This window comes from Phacochoerus africanus, chromosome 8, assembly GCF_016906955.1.
Source record: "Phacochoerus africanus isolate WHEZ1 chromosome 8, ROS_Pafr_v1, whole genome shotgun sequence".
NCBI lineage: Eukaryota > Metazoa > Chordata > Mammalia > Artiodactyla > Suidae > Phacochoerus > Phacochoerus africanus.
The window spans coordinates 142,575,947-142,602,119 of NC_062551.1; the positions used below are offsets into that span (position 1 = coordinate 142,575,947).

A 26,173-nucleotide genomic window follows, 5' to 3' on the forward strand; every position below is an offset into this window, starting at 1 on the left:
TTAAAAAAATTCCAATAGATTGCTGATGAACCTCAACAAGTTAACCTAAAATTTATATAAAGAACTGAGCACCAAAAATAGCAAGACACATTTTTAAAAAGAAAGACTTGTATTTTCAGATATTAAAACTTAATACTAAGTCACAGTGATTAGACAATATGATATTGGTGAAAGAATAAGCAAATAAGAAGATGGAGCAGGACAGAGAATTTGAAGTAAATGTCCTTTCATGTAAAGAGATATAAATTAGAAAACACATTAATAAATGTTGGAAGAACAACTACTCATCTATTCATACGGAAAAAACTTTGATAATATATAGCACAAAAAACAAGTTGCAAATGAATTAAAGCCTTAAATGTGGAAAGAAAAACTAGTTGTTTTAGAAGAAAATGTAGACAAATATCTTTATGATATTAGCATAGGAAATAATTTCTTATATACGCTGTAAAAATACAGCCAAAAAAGAGGAGAGTGATACATTTTAGTACATTAAAATTCGCAACTTCTCTATGACAAATGGCATCCCAAGCCAAGTGAAAAGACAAACCACAGACTGGTAGATGATATTTGTAACCCATGTAACCAACAAGGGACTAGTATTCACAGTATATAAATCTTTCAAATCGCTGAGAACCTAACAGCAAACAATCGAAAATAAAAATGGATCAAAAAAGACAATTTGTAGAGAAAGATACTCTATAATTCCTAATAAAAAGAAATAAAAAATGCCAACTCCACTGGTGATTAGGGAAATATGAATTAAAATACTGAGCTACCCTTATAAAATCATCTGATTGGCCAACATTTAAAATATCAAATAACTCAAGTATTGACAAGGATACGGAGCAGTGGCAACTTTGTTACTCTGCCGGTACAATGAGATGCGCATTGATCTTTAAGGACAAATTTTAGAAACATAATGTAAAATGACAACTTGCAGAATAATACACACAATGTGTTAGCATTTCATTGAAATTTTAAACACACTGAGAAGAAGGAAAAAGGGATGGGAATGAGAATTCATAAGTTTATGTAATGTTTTATTCGTTAAAAACCTACAGTGTTATATCTATAATAAATGTTAACACTTTAATCTACATGGTGGGTGCATTGCTGTCTCATATTTTCTTCATGCTTAAAATGTTTAATCATTAAAAAATTAAAACTACATAAATATTTTAATATAACAAAGTATAGTGTTTTTAATACTAAATTGAGTTCTGAATGATAAGTAAGATTGAACCATGTGAAAAGAGGTGTGAAAGGTGATTTAGGCAGAGGAAATGACGTCCTAAGTAGAGTCATGGAGATGGTGCAACAGCATTAAATATTTAAGGCAGCTTTTCAATATCTAGCTCATAAAGTTAAAAAGTGCAAATCATCTGTAGTGAGATGAGTGGATAGGATGGAAGAGTAGGTGGTCAATTGTGGGGCTTTTCATGCTGTGTTAGGGAGGCTATAGTCTTCCTGGATCAGCTGAAATATCTCAAGTAGGAGAGGAACCTTGTCAGATTTGCAATTTAGAAAGAGCACTAAGGATATTTTGTGGAGAATAGGTTTGGGAACGGTGGTAGCAATAACCAGGATGGGGAGATCAATTGGGAGGGTAATTCATAGTCTCAGAAACAGACAAGATGCTAAATTAAGATGATAACAATGGGGGCAGTTCCCATCGTGGCTCAGCGGTAACACACCCAACTAGTGTCCATTAGGATGAGGGTTCAACCCCTGGCCTTGTTCAGTGGGTTAAGGATCCAGCATTGCCGTGAGCTGTGGGGTAGGTCACAGACTTGGCTCAGTCTGTGTTGCTGTGGTTGCGGCTGTGGCTATGGCTGTGGCCGTGGCCGGCAGCTGCAGCTCTGATTCGACCCCTAGCCTGGGAACTTCCATACTCTGCAGTGTGGATCTAAAAAGCAAAAAAAAAAAAAAAAAAAGAGAAAAAGAAAAAAAATGATGAGAATGGTGAGAAGGAAACAGATGACATATTTCAGAGGAAAAACTGGCAGGATTTGGTCCATGGGAGTCAGCGGAAAGAATTGATTTTTACCCTGAATGCCTGTGTGGATATTAGTAGCATTAACAGAAAACTAGGTATAATGGAAGAAAAGCATATCTGGGTGGATGATGAGTTTGGTTTTAAATACATCATGTCTGGAGGTGTTTGTGGATCACACTGTAGCTATGTCCAGGCTGCAGTTGGCTATACCAGTCTGAAGCCCAAAGAAGAGGTCAAAGCTTGATGTGAACAGGTCATTATTCCAAGAACAAGGACATTAAATATATTACTATTTGGCAGCTTGGAGCTGATTTTAGTGGTTACTCATCACTTATTGGAGCATCTTTCTATCTTTTCTAGCACTCAGTTACATTTAACAGATCCCAGTGTAAGAGGTGGGGAACCCTATACTATGTAGGGTCCCTAACGTAATGCAATGTAAATATGTATTATATATTTTAAAATAATGCTAAGGTATAATGTTTATTTACCTGCTAAACATTTGGTGAGCCCCTGCCATGTACTGATATTGTGTTAGCAGCTCCAAGCAGAGAAATGAATAAGACAGCCCCTGATTTAAAGGGTTTTACAATGTATTCAAATACTTAGGGATGTAGAGAAATTGAAATACAAAGTGAGGTATGCTCAAAGCAAAAACATATACAAAGTATAAAGATATAATGAAAGAAGGAGTTATTAATTACATTTGTGTATAGAATGTCAGGAAAATTTCCCATAATAAGTGACATCAGAAATGTCTTTTTAAAGGTGAAGAGGACTCTGGTTGATGAGGGACAATAGTGGGAGGACAGTTGGTTTTACCTGAGGATGAAATGGAAGGGAGATGGGTTAGTTGGAGACATGGCTAGACAGGTAGTAAGAACTATTCACACAAACTTTACAGATATCTTTGTGCCCACAATAGTTCACTTATCTAGGGGTTTTAATATAAAATCATATTTTTTAAATAATGCAAGGAAAAATGGTGAATCCAGGATGACAGCTGGAAGAATTAGATATGAAAAGACTGGAGTCACAAGGACAACCAAGATCAGATTTAACCTGTCTCCAGTTGAATTAGTCTCATCATAAGGAGTCACTCATCAAATTCCAACACAATTCAAGCAAAAGTTTACCTAGATTGACTTGAATGACTAGCACTTAAACATTCTATTTTCTGTTCCTAAATACCAATACTGATTACATTCTCTTAGGTCTTGGCTCTTTTCCTCCAGGGCTATTCCAACCTTGTCAAACTGTGAGGCTGACACTGCACTTATTTTCTGCTCTCTGCTATTTCTTCACTTGACAGACTCCTAAAGGATATATTATCCTCCCTTAGTAACTGTCTCAGTCTCTGCCACAGAACTCAGTGACAGCTTTCTAGGTATACTTTTGCAAAAAGACTGATGTGTTGAAATTTTTTACTGTTTGTGTAACTTCTAGCAATGGCTGATATGCCATCATGTTCATCAAACCTTTTGTACTATACTAACTTTGCAGAATTATTTGAAATGTCTTCCTTGTTTTTTTGCCTAAGTATTTTCACGATGTAGAGATCATAAGCGTAGCGAACAGTCCCTAAATACTGCTTCCCAGGACATCTAATCATGCTCATAAGCTTATTTCTGAGTAGAAGTACAACTTGCAGTTTACAGCCTGGCCACAAAAATTTCCTGATACAAGAGGACCACTAGGAGAAGATTATAATGTTCATAAAAATGTCATATTTCTTAGGATTTTCATGTTTATATTTAGTGATTAATTTTCTCTTGGTTCTTTTTAAGAATATGATGGTATTTTTTTTTTTTTACTTGAACTATCCTGCCCAAAGGTTAAGGGATGTGTTATATTTGGCCATATAACATTTCTCAGAAATTGTTATTTGAAAATAGAATTTGATGTGTGAATGTATATAAGTATAGAAGCAGCATTAATTGTTATGAAGGTACAGACATATCAATTCACAAAAGTATGTGGCCTGTAAATCTATTTTTAAAAGGATAAAGGTAGGCCTTCATGTCATTTTTCCAATCAGCCTAAATCTAGTTGTTGTTCTCTCTCTTATTCAGCAAACAGTCCTTTTAAGACTGTCTTTCTAGTTTCATTGATTTGCATGCAGCTGTCCAGATTTACCAGCAATTCTTGCTGAATAGACTGTCTTTTTTCCAATTTATGTTCTTGCCTCCTTTGTCAAAGATTAATTGACCATAGATGTCAGGGCTTATTTCTGCGTTCTCTGTTCTGTTCCATTGGTCTGTCTGTTTTGGTACCAGTACCACACTGTCTTGATGACTGTGGCTTTGTAATATTGCTTGAGGTCTGGGAGAGTTATGCCTCCTGCTTGGTTTTTGTTTCTCAGGATTGCTTTGGCAAGTCTGGGTTTTCTGTGGTTCCATATAAATTTTTGGATTGTTTGTTCTAGTTCTGTGAAAAATGTCATGGGTAATTTGATAGAGATTGCATTGAATCTATAGATTGCTTTGGGTCGTATGGCCATTTTTACAATATTAATTTTTCCAATCCAGGAACATGGAGTATCTTTCCATGTCTTTATGTCTTCTTTCATTTCCTTGATTAACGTTTTATAGTTCTTGGCATATAGGCCCTTTGCCTCCTTGGCCAGGTGTATTCCCAGGTATTTGGTTTTTGGGTTGCAATTTTAAAAGGTATTGTGTTTTTGTATTCCTTTTCTAAAGTTTTATTGTTGGTAGACAGAAATGCTACTGATTTCTGAATGTTAATCTTATATCCTGCTACTATGCTGAATATGTTGATCAGTTCAAGTAGTTTTTGGGTTGAGTCCTTAGGGTTTTCTATGTATAGTATCATGTCGTCTGCATACAGTGACAGTTTTATCTCTTCTCTTCCTATTTGGATGCCTTTTATTTCTTTTGTTTGTCTGATTGCTGTGGCTAGGACTTCCAATACTATGTTGAATGAAAGTGGTGAGAGTGGGCTTCCTTGTCTTGTTCCAGATTCTACTGGGAAGGCTTTCGGTTTTTCTCCATTGACTATTATATTTGCTGTGGGTTTGTCATGGTTTTTATTATGTTCCCTCTACACTCACTTTGGTAAGGGTTTTTATCATGAATGGATGTTGGACTTTGTCAAATGCTTTTTCTGCATCTATTGAGATGATCATATGGTTTTTGACTTTTCTTTTGTTAATGTGGTGTATGATGTTTGTTGATTTGCGTATGTTGCCCACATGTTCATTGCAGCTCTATTCACAATAGCCAAGACATGGAAACAACCCAAATGTCCATTAACAGACAATTGGATTAGGAAGATGTGGTATATATAAACAATGGAATACTACTCAGCCATAAAAAGAACAAAATAATGCCATTTGCAGCAACATGGATGGAACTAGAGATTCTCATACTGAGTGAAGTAAGTCAGAAAGAGAAAGACAAATACCATATGGTATCACTCATATATGGTATCTAATATACAGCACAAATGAACCTTTCCACAGAAAAGAAACTCATGGACTTGGAAAACAGACTTGTGGTTGCCTGGGGGGGAGAAGGAAGGAGTGGGAGAGATTGGGAGCTTGGGGCTAACGGATGCAAACTATAACTTTTGGAATGGACTAACAATGAGATCCTGCTGTGTATCACTGAGAACTATGTCTAGATACTTACAACACAGCACAACAATGGGAGAGAAAATTGTTTACATGTATGTGTAACTGGGTCCCCATGCTGTACAGTGGGGAAAAAAAAGTGTGTTGGGGGAAATAACAATAAAAAATAAATTAAAAAAAAAACTGTCTTTCTGAAAACCCTCTAAGTGGTAGGTCAAGTTGGTGTAGAAAGATGTGTGTCCTCATTATACTCTATCGTTCCCTTCAAATGAAATGCTCTCCTTTATTCAGATGCTGCTGTGTTTCATGGAACACCTCAAGCCATATATTTTTCTTGAACTCTTCCCTAGTAATAAAGTGGTCTTTATTAATCTTATTCACTAAGAATTTACAACTATAAATTGTGCTGTAATTAGCCATTTCATTGTAGTGTTTTATGATCCCATTGATTATTTATAGTTCTTCTTCTCTCCCCAGGGACATGGTAAACTTTTCTATGACTCTCATAGACTTGAAGGCATCCCTAGCCAATTTAACTGGGTACAGTTCAACAAGTGTTCCATGTTCCAGGAGGACCATTCATTCATGAATCCATTCAATAAATTGTGTTAACCTCCTACAATGTGCCACACACTGTTTTAGGCAGTAGAGATATATCAGTGACCAAAACAACAATAAAAAATTGAAACATTACTGCATTTTAATCTGAGTTAGGGGAATCTAGACAATACACAAACAATTTAAACATATAGTTTGTTAGTTTTTCTTAAAGGCTACTAAGAAAATCAAACAAGGAAGGGAATGAGGGTATTCTTTTAATGGATAAAAATAGCAGAATATTCATTTTAAATAGGATAGGCCAAAATTTATTACATATGCCATGTTTACATGTGATCAAGAGATTTTCCTGGTATTCCTTAAAAAGATGGATTAAATTAAGGTCCTTATTTATCTAGACTATCAAGCTAATCTTACTTGACTTCTTTTTTTTCTAGCTTGCACACATTAGTTTTTTCCCCCTTTAAAAAAAACCAATTTGAGGCATCAATGATTCACAAAGAACTGCACATATTTAATGTATACAAATGGATGAATTTAAACATATGCAAACACCAATGATATCGTCATCACAAAGTAACAGACACATCCAACGCCTCCCAGAGTGTCCTCATGTTCCCTTGGTTTTCTTTTCTCCTTCTTTCTCTTTTTTTGTGTGGTAAGAACACTTAGCATGGGATCTACCCTCTCAACAAATTCTGAAGTGTATAATATTGTTAACTATGGGCATTTTGTTGGATGGCAAATCTCTAGAATTTATTCATCCAGCACAAATGAAAATTTATACCCATTGAATAACAATTCCTGTGTGGGCTTGCTTATTGTTTCTTAATGTAACTTTACCTAACTACACTGACTGGATTATGTTCTGCAATATGTATGTCCTTCACCTCCAATGTATCTTCACACACAATTGTTTACTTAATTATCCATCATAACTTGTTTAATGCCTAATGCAGATACTGTAATGTAAGTTTCATGAGGGCAGGGATCTGTTCTGTTCATGCCTGTGTCTTTGGCATCAAGCATATTGCCTGAAGTTACCAAAGCAGTACACACACACACACACACACACACACAATTTAACAGACTAGCTTAATGATGGAGGAGTCATGTTTTATATCCTCACAGTGCCTAAACAATAACCCTTTTGACTGATCTTTGCTTTATTTTAATAAAATGGAATACCAAGTTTATCTGGAAGGAGATGAAGATTTAATGAAACACGAGGATATAGGAGACTCCCACAGACAATTAGAAGAAAACATTATCAACATGACTATCAACAAAATCACCAGACACAACAAGTTTGGCCACAAATATTCCAAATACTATTGAGCACTTATTATTCACCAGGAATTGCTCTAAACTAATGTATTTGAGATACATCAGTGACCAAAACAGAATAAAATCCTTCTTGTCACATAATAGCATTTAAATTTGGGGGTGGGAGAGGATATACGAATACAAAAGATAATTAAAGTATATGTATCGAGAAGACTGTCAGTGCTATAGGTAAAAAGTGGAGCAGAGTAAGGGAAATTGGAAGTTCAATTCCAAGTAGGGTGAACAAGTAGGTCTCACTGAGCAAATGATACCTGAGACTGTTGGAAACAATTTTACTCTAAGAATGAGGTAAATAAACAGTGTAAAGTCAGGAAAATATTCTTGAAAAGATTAAATCACATATCTAAATCCAGAGTGAAACAAGGCCTGGATGAGTCAGGGACTTTAGTAAGAGGAGGGAAGAGAAGTGTTCTGTCTTTGATTTATAATTTAGGATTTAACTTTTCAACAACATTAAGCTAGAGTTGCAACGACATCAGAGAAAAAGTGTTTTATCATTTGCTAAGAGAAAACATTAAAGCACATTCTCAGTTAAAAATTCATGTTATTTAGAGAGTAAATGAGAAACTTACCATTTTTACTGATGTCGAGTTCTTTAAGGTTAACTAAACTAGCAATGGTGGTTGGCAGATTTGAAAGGTCGTTATCAGGAATACTTAGTTTTCTTAGAGCTTGACAGTTGAACAATTGCTGTAAAAAGAAAATGATGATTAATTAGCTCTCAATTTGGTTAAATCCATTCATATATAAAGGTGGTAACAAAATTCAAAGCACCTTTACAAAAGTGGTAGGAAAATGATCAACTACAAAAGTCTCACCTATATCCATCCTCTGGATTCTTTTCAGAATTTTTTCACATTCCATTCCCATGTTAGTGCCTCTGCTACCCAGATCCCCCACCTAAGGTACTCTACCTTTCCTCCTTCAGTTTAACATTAATGTTCAATTTGCCGCTGAGCCAGTGGAATTTTTTTCTTTGAAATAATTTTTGGAGTTGCCCCTTCCTTTTTATTCCCACAGCTACCAGGATTACTTCAATTCTCTTTCTCCATTACCACAAATTACTTCCATTTAATCACACTGAAGAGTTGTTTATCTGACATGCAAGAACTGTAATACAGTTGGATACAGGAGATCACATTTCTTTTGTTGTCTCCCCACCGCCCCCACCCCAACTGCTTCATAAATATCTAGCAAATGAAACATTTATTTCTGATATTTGGCAAAAACAAAAACAAACAAAAAAAAACCCACTAGTGGTTGATTCATTTCTGCCACCAGTCCAAAAGCATTAGACAGGGAAGAGTCAAGTGTTAATGCAATAGTTCTCAAATACAGCATGGTTTTAATCAATGGTGGTTAGAGGTAGGTTAAAATGTGGGTTCTTGGGGTTCCCATCATGGTGCAGGGGAAATGAATCTACAAAACATGAGGTTGTGGGTTCGACCCCTGGCCTCACTCAGTGGGTTGAGGATCTGGTGTTGCCATGACCTGTTGTGTAGTTTGCAGGCATGGCTCGGATCCAATGTTGCTGTAGCTGTGGTGTAGTCTGGCAGCTGTAGCTCTGATTGGACCCCTCGCCAGGGAACCTCCATTTGCAGTGGGTGCAGCCCTAAAAAAAATTAAAAAATAAAATGTGGGTTCTTGGGTTTTACCCAAAGAGGTACCAATATCGTGGGTCTGGGATGGGGTCAAAATCTGCATTTTTAACAAGCATTCTAATGATCTGGTTATTTTTATTTAGGTATTTCCAGTATCATGTTTCTGGAAACAATAAGTTAGATTTTTTAGCTATGTCCATTTCATCTTGACTACTCAAGATTTGAACAGCTGGGACAGAATTTTTGATTCATTTCTGGAAGAATTATCTTAATGAGATCTTTTCTGTTTGACATTTCTAATTCTGTTTTGCTAAATTTCCACAGATGAAGTCTGGTGTCCATGACTATGCAGTTGGCCCTCAGTACATTTAACTATTGCTTGTTCTTACATGTAATTCATAATTTATAAGCAAAAACATGGCTGTTATTTCTTAACTCATTAGCTTTTTAAAAATAGATTGTGCTAGACTTAATTAAGACAAAATCTGTAGTTTCTTGCTTTTGGTTAGTCATTTTTGGCTCCTTACAGAGTATTTGCAATACTTCAGGTAGTGCTAGAATTGCAATATTTTCCACAGAAATGTTGTTACTTCTTTCTATAAAATCTAAAAAAAGATAACTTCATGAATAGTTTCCACTAACTACTAATTTTCTCTCAAAAACAGATAAATATATGTCTATATTCATGGTGAAAGCTAATTTAAAATTTTGTCCAGTCTCTTTTATTCTGTTAGAACCATTACATCTACATGCAATGTGGCTTGATTTAAAATAATCAATTGCTGGGGAGTTCCCATCATAGAATAGGGGAAACGAATCTGACTAGCATCCATGAGGATGCAGGTTCGCTCCCTGGCCTTGCTCAGTGGGTTAAGGACTCAGCATTGCTGTGAGCTGTGGTATAGGTTGCAGACTTGGCTTGGATCCCACGTTGCTGTGGCTGTGGCATAGGCTAGTGGCTACAGCTCCTATTTGACCCTTAGCCTGGGAACCTTCATATGCCACAGGTGCAGACCTAAAAAGACCAACAATAAATAAATAAATAAAATAATCAATTGCCTTATGGCTGACATTGGTAAGATGTAATAACTACTCTTTAGTCTGATTTCTACAACCATTTTATGCAAATTTCAGACAAATAATTTTCCAAACTGAGTTTTTTTGTGTGTGTGTAAATTCAAGTCGCATTATCTCAACTAGATTCTCAGATTATATCAAGAATTAATAGAGGTCCCTGTATTCTTTTCCAGTTTTAGATGAAGCCGTATTTGGAACAAAGAAACTCCTGAACATACTATTTCATAAGAGAATTCAAGATCTCTCTGGTAGAGAGGCTAAGAGCATAGCATTTGGAATCAGATTGATGTGGATTCCATGCCCATGCATCTACTTACTAGCTGTATAATCTTGGGCAAGTTATCTCACATCCCTGAATCCTATCAATTTCCACATCTGTAAAATGGGATCAAGAACATTATCTAACTTGCAGGATTGTTGTAAATGTGTTACTATATGTCATCAGTTCTAAGTCTTTCATTTTTTCACATATTAACATCTTTGACATTTGGGATGCATCTTCCAATCGAAATTGTTGCATTTTTCTTTTGACTGCACCCACAGCATATAGAAGTTCCCAGGCCCATGCTGCAGCAACAACCCAAGCCACAGCAATGACAATGCCAGGTCCTTAACCTACTGAGCCATCATGGATTGTTAGCTTTTTAAGCAGGTTTTTTTTTTTTTTTTCCTTAGTAGTTACTACAATAATGGTAATGGTGTGTCTTATAATCAGTGGCCTTGGATTTGATGAAGTGAATTGTTTGTAAAAATGTATAACAGTATTTGGCCCATAGTAGAGCTTGGTAACTGTCAGTCATTATTAATAAAGAAACAGAGGTATATCTACATAATAATCTATATTTTACTTTTTCTAGATGATGAGGTCTTTGACAGCAGGAGTCATGTCTGGTTCATCTTGGCATCAACCTGTTTCACCTTTACATATATCAAAGTGACTAGCATAGTGGCTTATACATATTATGTTGTTATGGTGAGTAAGTGTCTTTGAAAGTATACTTAGGTAAAGGGGAAATGAAGAGAATGTTAAGTTCTAGCTAAGAGTGATACTTTACTGGTTTGGAAGTTTCAGGCAGATAAACAATCTCAGTGGAATCTAAATTCCACAAACAAAGCAGAGAACATTTGAATATGAGTCATGACATCTATAAAATTGGCAAGGAAATTAAGAAGGCATTTTAATGGTTCTTTCAATATTCAAGCTTTGAATGAAAAATGAAGTGAAGAAAGATCGTGAAATAGCGGTAATTCTTCAATATAGTCTAAAACAACAAATATAATTAATAGCTAATTAAAGAAAGACTGTTAATGATTATGGTTATCCTGCCTTTCATATGCTAATAATATTTCACAATTCAAAAAATTGTTTTGAGTCTTAAAATATTTGTGTACTAAATGGTTCTTTTTCTTGGGCTGAAGGAAGCAATTTAACTCTGACAGAAATTGGTTTGAGAAGAGTATGCAGTTTAAATGACTGACTCCAAAAAGTAATGGTTAGGTCTTTTCTAAGAGAGCTGACTAAAAAGAGAAAGGCCTGAGCATCGAAAGTAAGAACATATTTGGGACCAAAAGTGCATATTCTAAAAAGCATTATTCATTAATTTATGAAATTTATTAATTTAGTGTTAGTGCTACAAACGAGACACTATGCTGAGTGCAAGGGACACAAAATGAATAAGACACAGCAACTGAGCCCGGAAACTTAGTTAAAATTTAGTATTTAGATATTAAATACTGTGTGAAAGTATTTAAAACATCACATGTGAAGACAGAACAGTGGTAGAATATCTGTCCTGGTTTACGGTGATGATGGTGATGAGGCTGATCCATGCAAGTATTTCTGGAAGAGGTAATGAAACAATGGATCACCTAAGAGCCAGCACAAGTTAGAGGAGGAGAATGTTGTCCTTGTAGCATCTAAAGATACTCCCAATTCAAAGACTGTATAACTCAAACTAGTTTCAAATATTTGCTTGCCAACATAAGGAGACTTGCTCTTAGAGTCTTCCCTTAATGGCTTGTAGTCTTTCCTATGTCATAATAAAGCTATATTTTATTCTGGAAAAAAAAGTTTTGAGTCCACAACATCTACATGCATTTAAAATATATTTATTAAATACCTATTATATGGTATGGACTATGTTCAGCACTGAAGATAAAGACATGAAAAAATAACCATTAACCTTTGTGTTCAGCATATGATGGACTAAATATTCAAAGAAAAACTTTTTAGTGCAGCAAAATCACACACACACACACACATTCCTTTATGGCATAGTTGAACTCTGGCTGTAAAATATGGCAATTTCTCAAATTCCAGAATAACAAGAAAATGCTAATACACAGAGTTAAGTGGGTCTGTATTCAGCTTTTGCTCTGGGGCATCCATTGGTCTCTGGTGACTGAAGACTGAGGGGTTTTTTTGCAGGTGGAAGGATAGAAAGCTGCTTGACATCTGAACAGAGGTCAGAGATATGTTTAGTGACTACTCTGTACACAGCTGAGGTCTCCTAAGGGTGACACCCTCAGTGAGTGGAGTGAAAAGAAGAAAACTGGGTTCTGCAAAAGGAGTCAGTGGTGAATGCATGACTTTCTCGGTTTTGGCTCTGAGGGAAGTGGAGAGAAAGATAGAGAGAATAAAAGAAAATGTCTAAATGTGGGATTAAAATATAATGTCAGTCAAAACAGAAAATAATACAGTAGTGGCATAAAAATAGATATATAGATGAGTAGGACAGAATTGAGACCCAGAAATAAACATAGTCAACTAATATTTGACAAGGGAGCCAAAAAGATGCAACAGGGAAGGGACAGTTTCTTTAATAAATAATATTGGGAAAAATGGATAACTGCAAGCAGAACAATGGGAATCGGACCCCATCTTATACCACTCACAAAAAAATACTCTAAATGGATTAAAGATTTAAAGGGTAAGACTTGAAACTGCAGAATTCCTAGAAGAAAACATAGGGGAAAGAGCTCTTTGACAACGGTCTTGGCAAAGATTTTTTGGATATGACACCGAAAGCAAAGGCAACAAAAGCAAAAATAAGCAAGTAGGACTGCATCAAACTATAAGGTCTGCACACAGCAAAAGAAGCAATCAGGAAAAAAAATGCAACCTACAGAATGGGAGAAAATACCTTCAAACCATTTACCCAAAAAGGGGTTAATATCCTAAATATACATGAAACTCATACAACTCAATAGTAAAAGAAAAATCTAATTAAAAATGGACAATATTTGAATAGACATTTTTCCAAAGAAAACATACAAATGGCCAACCAGTGCATGGAAAGATACTCAATATCACTAACCATCAGGAAATGCAAATCAAAACCACAATGAGATAAGAACTCACACCTGTTAGAATGGCTATGATCAAAAAGACAAGAAATAGCAAATGTTGGAGAAGATGTGGAGAAAGGGGAACCCGTGTACATTGTTGATGGGAATGTAAACACATATGCACGACACAATCTATGATAGGCTGAATCCCCAGATGCAGAACCACAGATCTGGTCAGCCAACTGGGGGCTGGAGCAACACATGCATATACCTGAGGGTATATAATACATATTTTTAAAAGTCATAGTGATAAAATAAGAGCCCATATTCCTCAATCCAGTTCAAGAAAGCTATTTTATTCTCTTCCCAATCATGTCCCTTTGTCTCCTACCCAACCCCCCCCAAAACAACCAATTTCTCACTCCCTCACTTTTTACCCCATGTCTAGTAATCCTAAAAATATACATTGTTTGGATTTGTCTGTTAATCTTTATATGAATGGAATAATATGATAAGCTTCTTTTGTAACTTGACTTTTTCATTTAATGCTGTGTTATTAACATTATTTCATGCACAGATATCTACAATCTCTCCAACCCACCTCTACTATTTTATGCTTCCTATAACACAATTTTTCTCCTATGTTCTACTGTTCATTGACTTTTGGTTTATTTCTCTTTTTTTGGAACAACAAATGAGATGTATTCTTATATACATCTGCCGATGCACATATACAACATTTCTCTGAGGAGGTAAGCATTTCATTCAAATTTACTAAGTAACGGAATTATAGAACATGTTTTCCAATGTGGCTGTGACAATTTAAAGTGCTACCAACAGAGATAGGAGTTCTTACTTCTTCATATTATTTCCAAAATTTGACATGTTCAGACTATTTTTTCCAATCTGAGGTATGTAAAATGGTAACACACTTTACCCATTACATAAGAAAAAATAATTGAACACCCTTTTGTGTTTTATTCATCTGTAAGGGCTCATCACATTCTGGATACTAATTCTTTGACAGTCCTCTCAATATATGGCTCATCAATCCATTTATTTTATGGTGGTTTTTGATAAAAAGACATTTACAATAGTCAAATTTATCGCACAGTTTTAATATGTGCAGATGGTCTCCTATTTTTTTCCTCCTAAATATTTTAATGCTTTTATTTGACTCTTCTGGAATTTATTTTTGAGAATGATGTGAAGTAAGGATGCATTCTTTTCTCTTTATAGATGACCATTTGTGCCATTTTAAAAACAGGGCATTACTTTTCCATTGCTTCGCAAGACAGATTCTGTGGTATATCTGATTTCCACATAAGTATGGGTCAGTCTTTGGATTTTCTGTTTCTAGTCCATTGGTCTATTTGTCTATCTCTCATTCCAGTTGGGTCATCAGAAACCTATGACTGTGATCTCTGCTTGTGCTAGAGAAGAATGGGGAAGGAACATCAGAGGATTCCTGGAGAAAGGAGAAGTGGTCTGAGTGAGGGGAACTTTTATGAGCAGAAGGTGGAGAGGGGATTAGGGGCAAATTGGGAAGAGCAAGGCAGCTCAGGAAGCTATAATGAGATGAAAGGACCAAAGGTATGGTGGCATGGCAAACAGTTAAAAGTGGCTTTATTCTAAGCTTTGTGACAGGGATAGAAAATGCAGATTTTAGCCAGAATATGAAAGGGTATATGAGTCAGGGCTTTAGGGAGTATGGAGTTAGTAGAGGCAATCTATTACATATAGAATGGAGGAACAATAAGGTCCTTCTGTCTAGCACAGGGAACTATATCCAATCTCCTTGGATAGAATATGACAGAAAATAATACATAAAAAAGACTGTGTATGTATCTGTGACTGAGTCACTTTGCTGTACCTTAGAAATTAGCACATTTTAAATCAACTATATTTTAATAAATAAATAAATAAAAAGGAAGAGCCAGGGCTTTGTATTACAGGAGGTGTTTGGATGGTGATTTTTAATCATTTTTGATTCAACATTATGGATACTATCTCCAGGAACACACGCACATACAAACACGCATGTGCACATGTACACACACACACACACTCTCTCTCTCTCATCCAATGTCAAGGAACATGCAAATAAATGGAAGTCCATGCATGGCTCTGTGGACCAGGTCAAGGACCTCTGTAATAGATGATATCATGTTACTTCTGAAAAAGGAAACGTGATCAGGTCCATCTCCTCTCTCCTCTTTTTTTGGGACAAAGTCCAAATTTCTTAATATGGCATTTGATGTCCTTTACATCTCCAGAGTCTCACCTTGTCAGTCCCCTGTCTCCTGTCTTTTTCTTACACCTTCCCTTCTGCTGCCCTGCATTATCACATTTCCAGTCACACTCGGTAGGTACCAGTTTCCACATTCACCTTGCTGTACCTTGCCTTTTTTTCACCCCACTTTCCCTCTTTCCCACTTTCCCTCTACCCGCTACTCTAAGCTCAGGCCCCCTCACCTTTCAGGTCGCAGCTTAAGACTGGTTTACATGCACTATTTGTGTACTTTCATAACATTCTGTATGTATCCCCATTGAAGCCTGGATGCCCCTGTTTGGGGATTATTAGACCGTAAGCTTCTTTAGTTTCTTCAGCATCTGCAGTGTACAGTGCAATGCCTGACACATGGTATTTTCTCAGTAAATAGTTGTTCTTTCACGAATATTCTTAGGCAGGGGAGTGGCAAATAATAAGATAGTGCCATTTCTTGAGTGCCTATTATATAGGTGCTAGGCAGTCAACTAGATTTTTAAAGTATACAATCTACTTCTTGCAACAATGTTGCAAGGGAGGTATTATTATCCCTATTTTGCAGATGAGAAAACTCAGGAGTTTAACTTTTACAAGGTCATATACATAGGAAGTGTCCAAGCCAGCACTCAAATTCAGTTTTGTTTGGTAAAAAGCCATTTCTACCACAGTGCATTTCTCCCTCTGTACCACTACATCTGTGCTTTGGAAAGATAATAGTGACAACTGACATCAGGTGGTGGGTTTCTGGGAGGGGAAAGTGAATCAGACAAGGGTAACCAGCAGCTCATCATAATGTCTTATGGGGATTAGGGAAGAAGAATCAGATTCAGTAACTATCTTTTGACAGCAAGGATCTAAATTAGAGTAAATGTGAGTATATGCTATAGTACTCTATAACACTGAAGTGCTATGTAAATGCAAACTATAATAATTTGAATTAGCATTTTATTATCACCTTTATAATGAGGCTTGGAAAATTAAGGATGCAATAACAACTATGGATATGAATGACTAGATCTGAAAACATAGTTCCTTAGAAAAAAATAAGAAATGTTTATTTTTTCACCACAAATTAAGCAAAAAAGTATTAGTTTCTTGTGAATTAAAAAATAAATAAATAAACCTTTTTCCTGAGAAGTGTCATGTAAGATCATACATATTCAATGAGAGGGTTATTGATGCCATGCGTTGGCACAAGTGGCTTCCACCAGGGAAAAGAACTGATTATTTAATGAGTTGGCATTACTGGATGGCTGGTTTCTTAGAAGTTCTTCCTTTGAATTCCTTTAAGTGTTCAGGTGATAGCATTTCCAAATTCATTTGAAAGCTGTTTCAAAGAAAGAATTATTTTGTGCATTCTATAGTAAAATGTTTTAAAATTCTTTAGTTTAATACAAGCTTTAATAATTAACTTTAGTTAGGAAAGAGCCAACTCAAAAATGGTTTTAATGCATGCATTTGGTGAAATAATAAGTTTCTAATTATGACAGTCATTAACTTTTTTCTTTCTTTTCTTCCTCCCTCCCTCCTCTTTCCTTCCTTCCTCTCTTCTCTCTTTCCTTCCTCTTCTTCCTAACTTCTTCCTTTCTTTCCTTCCCATTTCCCTTCCTTCCTGACTGCTTGTATTCAGTGAGCACCTCTTGAACAACTACTCAGTAGCAGACATATTGCCAGGATCCAAAGGTGAATAACAAAGCATTCTCTTCCTCAAGTTTACCATCAACTGGTGGTTATACTACACACACACAATGACATGCAATTAAGCAAACAGTAGATGAAAACAACAACGTGCGGTGCATTGTATTCCAAGAGAAACATTCCTAGATTTGCTCTTAACCTAGAGAATGTGGATGCTGGGATTTGTGTGTCCTTCCAACTATTCTACTCTGCTCCCCCCACCCTCAACATTATCTATCACCCATCCCTTTGATGTTCATAAGCAGGGAAGTGAATGACTCAGATTTTTGTTTCTGCAAAAGTGGCACCTATGTCTAGAAGCAGGCAGACCAAAGACTGCAACATCTAGGTGAAAAATAATGGGTGTCTTAGTTAAGGCACTGTCGGGAAAGGTGAGGAGGAAGACGCGTTGGGAGGAGGAGAAATCATTAAGACTTGGTGCCAGTGCTGTACAGGCAGTCACAGGAGGGAGGATTTTGCAATGCAACAGCACTTTAAGGTTTCCAGTACTAGGGAGCTGTGGGCTGGAGTAGGAGGTCTGGGGCTGGACTGATGCTGGTAGCATCAAATATGATTGAAGCTGAAGGGGAAGGGAACACGTAACACCTTCTAGAGCATTTTGGCAATTTCGAAACTGCTGCAGAGAAGAGCTCCTTTCCTCCTTGTGGAAAGATGGCAGTGACAATAAAAACTCAGGCATTTTATCCTAGAAAACAATAAATATCATTGTTGCTGATTTTAAAATAAAGATCTTTTCAGCAGCAGTTTGTCCAATGGTGGTGTTGAGTCATTTCTCCTCCTGGAACAGCAAGTTTATGTTAGCATTTGTCATTATCTTAGAAGAAAAGGAATCTGTTTTATTGGAATAATACCTGTCTGTTTGAATATACAAAGCATGACATTTGCTATACTCATTTAAAATTTTTAAAATGAAAATATTCTTTAATTTACATATTCATGATTATTTTACTTGATGGTAGCAAGTTAATAACACCAAGAAAGAAATCAGAAAAAGTGAAAAGACAGATATAAAACCACTGCTTTCAATGTTCTTAATTTTTATTTCTGTCTTTTGTCTTTTTAGGGTCACATCTGTGGCATATGGAGGTTCCCAGGCTAGAAGTCAAATTGGAGCTGTCACTGCCGGCCTATGCCACAGCCACAGCAATGTGGGATCCGAGCTGCATCTTCGACCTACACCACAGCTCACAGCAATGCCATATCCTTAATCCCCTGAGCAAGTCCAGGGATTGAACCTGAGTCCTCATGGGTAAGAGTCAGGTTCGTTAACCACTGAGCCATGATGGGAACTCCTAAATGTTCTTATTTTTGACCTAGCTCACTTATTGCCAGGTGTTTGGGGAAAATTCCTGGTAATCTCTCTAGTACTTAAGACAGGTGATGTGTGTGTGTGTGCGTGTGCATGCACCTGTGCCATTGAAAATTTCTCCTGTTGCTTTTTAAATAACTACTAATTTGTTTAAAAATTTTGGTTAATTAACATTTATAAAAGTATTGGCTTTGTCTTTAGAGAGTAATCAATACGTTGTGTGAACCACTGGGTTGAATGATATGCATTTATATAAGTATAAGCTGGTATATATGTATATATGTGTGTGTATATATTTAATTATTTTATTGTCTATGCTTTAATCATTTCTAGGTACCAAAAACCCAACATGTGCTGACTAGCTCTGTCCAGGTCAGTAAACCAAAGAGCAGATGGCTTATGCTATAGCTGAAGTCTCTTTATTCTCTTGTAGTCATAATGGAAAGATTATACCTTTTGGAGGTAAGCAGACCTAAATCTGAATTCTGATTTCACACTTAACAAGTCACATGCTATTGAAAAATTCCATATATTTTGTCTAAGGCTCAATTTATCATTTAAAAAGCCTAACTACACTGCACCCTAGTCTTATCTGTAACAGTGCACTTTCACCTAGCAGACTCCTTGACTCTCCAGCAGAGCAGGGAACAGTTGTCTTTCTGCTGTGCTTTAGCATAATATTGTGTACATATATCTACAATACACTTTTGCAAAATCATAATTATTTGTACAACAAATATTCAGCGAGACCCTAACTTTGAATCAAACATTACATTTCCTAAAGAAACAAAGATTTAATAGACATAGTCTCATATTTTAGTGTCTTTCTTCTTCAATCCTATTTCCCCAGAATAGAGTAGAGATTGAGTAAATATGTATTGAATGAATAACTACATTAGGCTTGGTAAGTGCAGCTGTAGAATCATACCCACGGTAATATGGAGACAGAGAGGAGAGCTAAATAACTGCACCAGTGAGTGAAGAATGAAGGTTGTGGGAGAAGGTGGCAACTGAGATGAATTTTGAAGTAGCATATGAGGCAGAGGAAACAGCATGAGCTTAGAGGCAAGAAAGAGCTTTGTGCTTGAGGAACACTGTCTGTGAGAGCAAGAGTAGGTGACTGGAGAAGCAAGCTGTAGCTGGGTAATGAGATGGCATTGGCATTATTTGTGCAGGAGCATGGCTCCCATTGGCATGATTTGTGCAGGAGCATGGCTTTTTTCTGTAAGTTGGAGAGAAGACAGGGAATAGGCTTAACCTTGGTTACAACCTGGTCATATTTACATTTGGATATATTACTGTTGGCTCTGTGAAGAATACATTGGGAAAAACAAAAGCAGATTTAAAACATATCAATAAAGAGACTGTTTTATTAGTCTGCTGGAAGATGGTGAGGGCCTGACAAAGGCTCTCTTCAGAAGGTTGAAAGATTAGGTTTAAGAAATATTTAGGGGGTAAAATTGATTGGACTTGGCCACTGATGTGGTGTGGAAGATAAGCAGGAAGAGTAAAGAATGATAGGGTCCTGGTATTGGGACTAAATGGACACCAACTAAGAGCAGAGCAGGAGACAGGTTTCAAGGGGGAAATCAGATCTGTTGAGTGTGAATATTCCAGTAAGTGCAGAAAGCACATATAAATCTGAGGATTGAGATAGGGCTGCGCTGGCACAATGGATCTGGGAGTCTTCAATGTGGGGGCTGAGACCATGAGGAAGGATGAGCATGATAATCTAGAGAGAATAGGAAGATCAGGAAGCTGCCCTCTCCACTCCCCTCAAGTTGTTACTGTACAAGTTACAAATGACACTGTATTGCCCCACTGAATGGATTATCCAATTTTCACCCTACTTGGCCTCCCTTCTCCCTTTGATGGTGTCATCACTCCCTCCTTAGAAGCCTTCGTTCCCTTGATTTCCATACCTCTGTTCTAAACAGAGCTCCGACTTCTGTCTGTGGGCACCTGCCACACACTGTTGGCCTTGGCCTGCTCCAGTTCTCCTGAGAGTGTTTCTCTGCAGGTGGGTGGCAGTGTTCCACAGGCAATGGCAGAAGCAGCCATCATTTAAGTTAACGAGTAAATTCATGTGGTGAACATATTTTACAAGCTTTTACATAGTCAATTCTTAATTATTTAGAACAAAGTAAGAGATCCTTTATTCCTATTAAAGGCCACTGACACACAGAATAGAGACAACTGAGAGCCATGGGAATTAAATTCAACACAATTAACCTCTATTGCCACCTCAAAAAAAGAAAGAAAGAAAGAGAGAAAGGAAGAAAGAAAGAAAAAAGAGAAGAAAACAACCGGTAATTCATCCACATAAAATTTAAAGGAAACAATATTTAATGTTCTAGGCAATCAAATAGCACGCACACATATACACACATCAAAATGAAAAATCAATAGAAGGCTACACTGTTATCAGGAAATCAAGAAGCAGTAAAAAAGGCTTCTAAGGAGAGAGAGGGAGACTACTGACATTTTCTCTAATCTCTGGTCAAGATTTAACTCACATTATGGAAACAGCAAACCATGTCTTTGTATAGAAAGGATAAATATCTCTAGAATTTTGTTAAAATTAATTTTCACATAAAATTTGGAAGAATAGATATCTGCGAAAGATTTTCTATCTTTTTACATCTCTATTAATTTAGAAAAGAAAATAACTCCCTTCCTGTAAAGTGGTAGACCATTTCTCATTTTATAGAAGAAAGTCAACAAACACTTCAGTGTTCTTTATGGTATCACAGTCCATAAAAATTGCCACCATTCGTTGAAGGGTTTATGTTTTGCCAGTTATGTTTTACTCACACTTCACATACATTATGTTATTTAATCTATAACAATGAAGAAAAATTATCACCAAATCAGTAGATGACAAAAATAAGATACAGGTAAAACAATCTGACAAGGGAGATGGTACCTCCTAGATGGGGGAGGAGAAACTAGGATTAAAGATCTCCCTCAAACTCAAATCTGCCTGATTCTAAAGTTCTACTTCTTTCCACTACACCAGTGGAATCTCACTGCTAAATACTCTTCATGTCAGCAACCAGAATGTCTAGTGAAATTTTGGAGCTACACTTGGAAGTTAAATAATACCATCTAATAGGCAAAATGTGCACCTAGATTATTCACAGCCTTTGCTTCTCTTCCTTCCCATCATCTCAGCACTTTTGGAGCTGTCATTATCTATGGAGTCTTGTCAAGGGCCTTTTAACCTTCTACCTTAGTACCTCTAACACTAGAAAACAGCCAACATGATTTTTTGTCTTTATAATTCACATGAATTTTGTGTTTGATTTCATAACATATTTAAATTCCTCTTAGAAATCTCAGCATTAATTGTCAATCTCAGAAAAATATACCACATGTGTGCTATAGTAGATACTAACTTATGGGCTCAAGTATCTGTACTAATTTTTGGAAGCAATTGTTCACATGGTGATTTTTACATATGACTCTAGGTCAGTTTTAAGGATGGTCAACCTCTCAATCCTACTGACATAATCCCATGTTTCTACAAGTTGAGCATAGCCTGACTTCCCAGGAGTACTTGGTTAAGAATTAGATCTTTAAATTGTTTAAACCTAATAAATCCTATAGAGAAATTATTTCTCCAGAAATTTAAAAGATTTAGAGAAAACGAAGAAAATTAAAAAAACTTCAGTAAAAAAAATTTTTTTAAAAATAGTTTAGAGAAATAATACTCCATCAGTTTCCTTTCCTATACTAAGGGCTATGCTGGGAAATGAATAATATTAAAACCTGTAATAATCTGTTCACTATTAGAAGAACTACTGAAAAGACTAGATAGCAGATGTTGACTCTATAAATTTACATTTCACTTTTTATGTCATTTAATTTGCTCAGATGATACCTTATGATTTTTCTTGAGCAGCAGGCATGTTATTTATCAAGGTGTCTTACGGATCATTTTCCAAAGAAAGTACCATATTATATTGGTCAGATTTGGTCAGAGCTACTCAAAGTTTAACCCCTGGTGCTTCTTCTCTTCCAGATCAATTTTCTTTCTTTCTTTTTGTTTTTATAAAAACATTATATCAATTCACCGTTCTTTCATTTCCATCTCATCATTCCTGTTCTAACAGTGGTTGTTTTAAACTTTTCAAGCTACTATTTCTTGTACTTCCTTCTATATTTCTAGAGAATATACATGTACCTTTACTTCTTGCTTATCAATTGTAGCCACTATTTATTTCATATATTTCAGTTAAGTCATATCACTTTGCATGACCACAAGCACCATCACTCTCTTTTTCTTCATCTTCCCAATACACTTAAATCCAAATTCTTAGTTAAATCGACAATGTTTTGTTTGAACCCGATGTTTGCTTTGTTTTTTAGTTTCTTTACTTTTTATTTACTCAGTTTTCTATGCATATATCTTTAATAGTTTCCAAATGCTCAAACAGCTCTGTCAAACGCCCAACGGTAATATTAGCATTCAAAATGCTTAAAGCACATTAGAGTTTGATAGTTTCACATTTTATCCTGGAGGACCTCCTCACTCCTGCACCCAGTACAGCCAGCCCCCATCTGGGCATATTACTCTCTCACTGTGATGCACATATGGCTTCCACAGATACTCATTTGTAGCTCTGCTGAATTGGGCTCTGGTTTCCTGGATCCCATACCTTCTTTCTTTTGGTTTCCTCCCATATGGTCTAAGAGAAACCTGGGAGTCACCTGTGACTCATTTTGCTTCTTACCCAGAAATCAAGCTATCACACAGATAGATGACCAAATTCAGTAAATTTTGCTTTCCCAAATCTTTGCCAATCTGTGTCCTTTGTGTAATCTTCAGGGTCACTACCCTGAGCCACTACCTCTCACAGATTCCTTACAAACTCTGCCTAAACGGTCTCCTTGCCTCTAGGTTTAATATTTTATGTCTATTCTTAGCGCAGCTAGAGCTATCATTCTAAAATGCATATTTGATCTTGCTGCTACTCAGATAAAACTTTTAAATGAATTTCCATATATTTTAGTGTAAAATTCAAACTCCATATCTTAGCATGGAAGGCTTTTATAATTTCTACAGCCTCATTTCTCCCATTCTCTCTTTCGCACTATGTATTTAAGCAATACTTAACTTCCAATTTCTTACTTATCTGTGTCTTAGGTGCAATGATATTCCTTAGGGGAAACATGAAACTGAATAGTTCCAAAACACCCACTGTTTCCCTACCCATTATAATAGCATACTTGATACAGTTCCTTTTTCCAATGTCTGTTTTTCTTGCTAACGAGTACATAAATCTGTTCAATGGTTATTTTCCCAGTGACTAGCAAGTATCTCGAACATAGTAAATATTCGATGATTATTTTTTCATGAAGAAATTCATGAATATACATATAAGGTTGTGATATCAATTTTCTACAGGCGCTAGATAGGTAACTTCATTACCAGGGTCAGCTTGGGTGACATCTGTGGCAAACTAAATCTGCTGCATCAAAAGAACCCAATGATAGGAGATAATAAAATCCACCTAAGTTTTCCCACTTGAGCATACTGAGCACATGGACACCACCAGATTGTTTTTTTTTTGTTTTTTTTTTTTTTGTTTTTTTTAAATAGAGGCCAGGAATCTAGACGTTTATTGCAGAAGTTAATATTTTACCAGTTGGATATAACTCATTTTAGAAAAATAGGTCAAACAAAACATGGCTGCTTATTTCTGATCTCTGGTTGAAAGATTTTTATTGCCAGCCCTGCTCTGAGGAGGCTTGGTTTCAGCTCTCTCAGTATCTTTTGGTGTCTTTATGAGAATACTCAACTGATAGCGCACAATTTCCATCCAAAATGGAATCTGCCATGTTTCTGTACACAAGAGCCCCTTCCAGTATATTTTTAATAATATCATTTTCCCAGTTCTCTAGGATGAAAATCTAATCATCCTTGATTCCTCCTTCTTATTTATCCTCCAGACTCTAGTGAAATGCTCAATTCCAGAAAGTTTTCCTTCAGATTTATAGTTGAAAGGACATGGGATTTGGAGTAATATGGGCCCAAGTTTGTCCTCTGTGAACTTTGACATTTCCTAACCTTTGGGAAATTCTTTTAACCTCATTGTGTTTCAGTGTCCTTGGGTTTAGAATATTTTATTATTGTTACAAAACGTCAGAACACCTCCCTTGAAGCCCTGTATATTATTTTGCAAAGAGTAAGACCTCTAACAGTGGCCAGAGGTGAGGAAGGACAGAAAATATTGGTAGATATCAGCATAGAACAAAGAAAATAAAATTCTCCCTTAATTTTTTCCTTAATTTTTGAGGTTGATTCTGGGGGTTGAAATGAAGTGATGTAATTTTTGTGGATCCTCCATAATCTACTGCCTAGTATAATACACTTTACATGTTTTTCTTACTGTCAAACTCTAAGCACTTTATTCATATAAAATAGAGCTTCCACACAGCATTTTCTCAAATTAAGGAATGTGCTCTCTCACTCTAGAAGCAGTCAAGGGAAGGATGTCACAGAACATACTTTTACATGTATGGTGGCAGAGGGCGAAATAAGTCCTTTAAAATGCCTTTCAAGCTTAAGTTTTTGTAACTCACTCATTTGAGACGCATTTTAACAGATAAAAAGGATAAACAATAGAAGGAAGTATCCTGACAGAGAAGTACCTACAGTTACTGGTTATTATCACAGAAGCGCTGTAGTAAGTGTAAAGAGTTCTGAAAAGAGAGGACTTAGGTTTAGCACAAGTTCTGACATGAATTCATCTCATGCCTTCCAACATTCTGCTTTAAGCCCTTTGAACTTCAGTTTCTTCATCTGCATTAGATGCTAACAAATTTGTTTCTGCCCATTTCCTAGGACTGCAGTGAGCAGCAAATAGTATAAAGCACGCGAAAGCACTATAAAAACAGCAAAGTGCTATATGACATTTGAGCTAAGAGAAATGGCTTATTTTGATGAGAAAGGGTATATGTTTGATGGAGTTGATTTGCTTCTTTAATATAAATTTAGACAAATATATTACTACAATAACAAAAATTTCATTGGTGAACAAATGGCTATGCATTTGTTTATAATATGGATTTGCAGTTGTGTCAGTTTTTGATTTCTTTTTATTAGAGGCCTTTAAAAAAAAAAACAACTGGCCATTTTAGATGAAGATGAGTATTTTTACTTAAGCCTCAAAATCATATCTCAGGCTCAAAATCAATAGGCGCTGAAGATCTTGCTTTACATGAAAAAAAGAACCGAAAGGTATGAACTGCTGCACAGAATTCATAAGACAATGGTAGTAAGGGGCATACACTGCAGCTCTTGTGAGGAAGGTACTGCCAAACACCCACATGTAACCATGACGTTTATTTAAGATTCAAATTCCACATGCCTCCCATATCTTATACAATGAAGGATGCCCTTAAAAAGAAGGTTGAGGTTCCAAAGGAA

General features: G+C 36.1%; 1 protein-coding gene across 5 annotated transcripts in view; it reads right to left on the reverse strand.

The window, feature by feature from the left end:
• The window catches only part of LRRC7 (leucine rich repeat containing 7), a 528,235-nt gene that overhangs the window by 299,119 nt on the left and 202,943 nt on the right, over nucleotides 1–26,173 (reverse strand). For all 5 annotated transcript variants that reach the window (XM_047792054.1, XM_047792057.1, XM_047792056.1 and 2 more), the window contains one exon: nucleotides 8,069–8,186. In XM_047792054.1, the coding sequence (XP_047648010.1) occupies nucleotides 8,069–8,186 (118 nt within the window). The remainder of the gene's footprint in view (nucleotides 1–8,068; nucleotides 8,187–26,173) is intronic.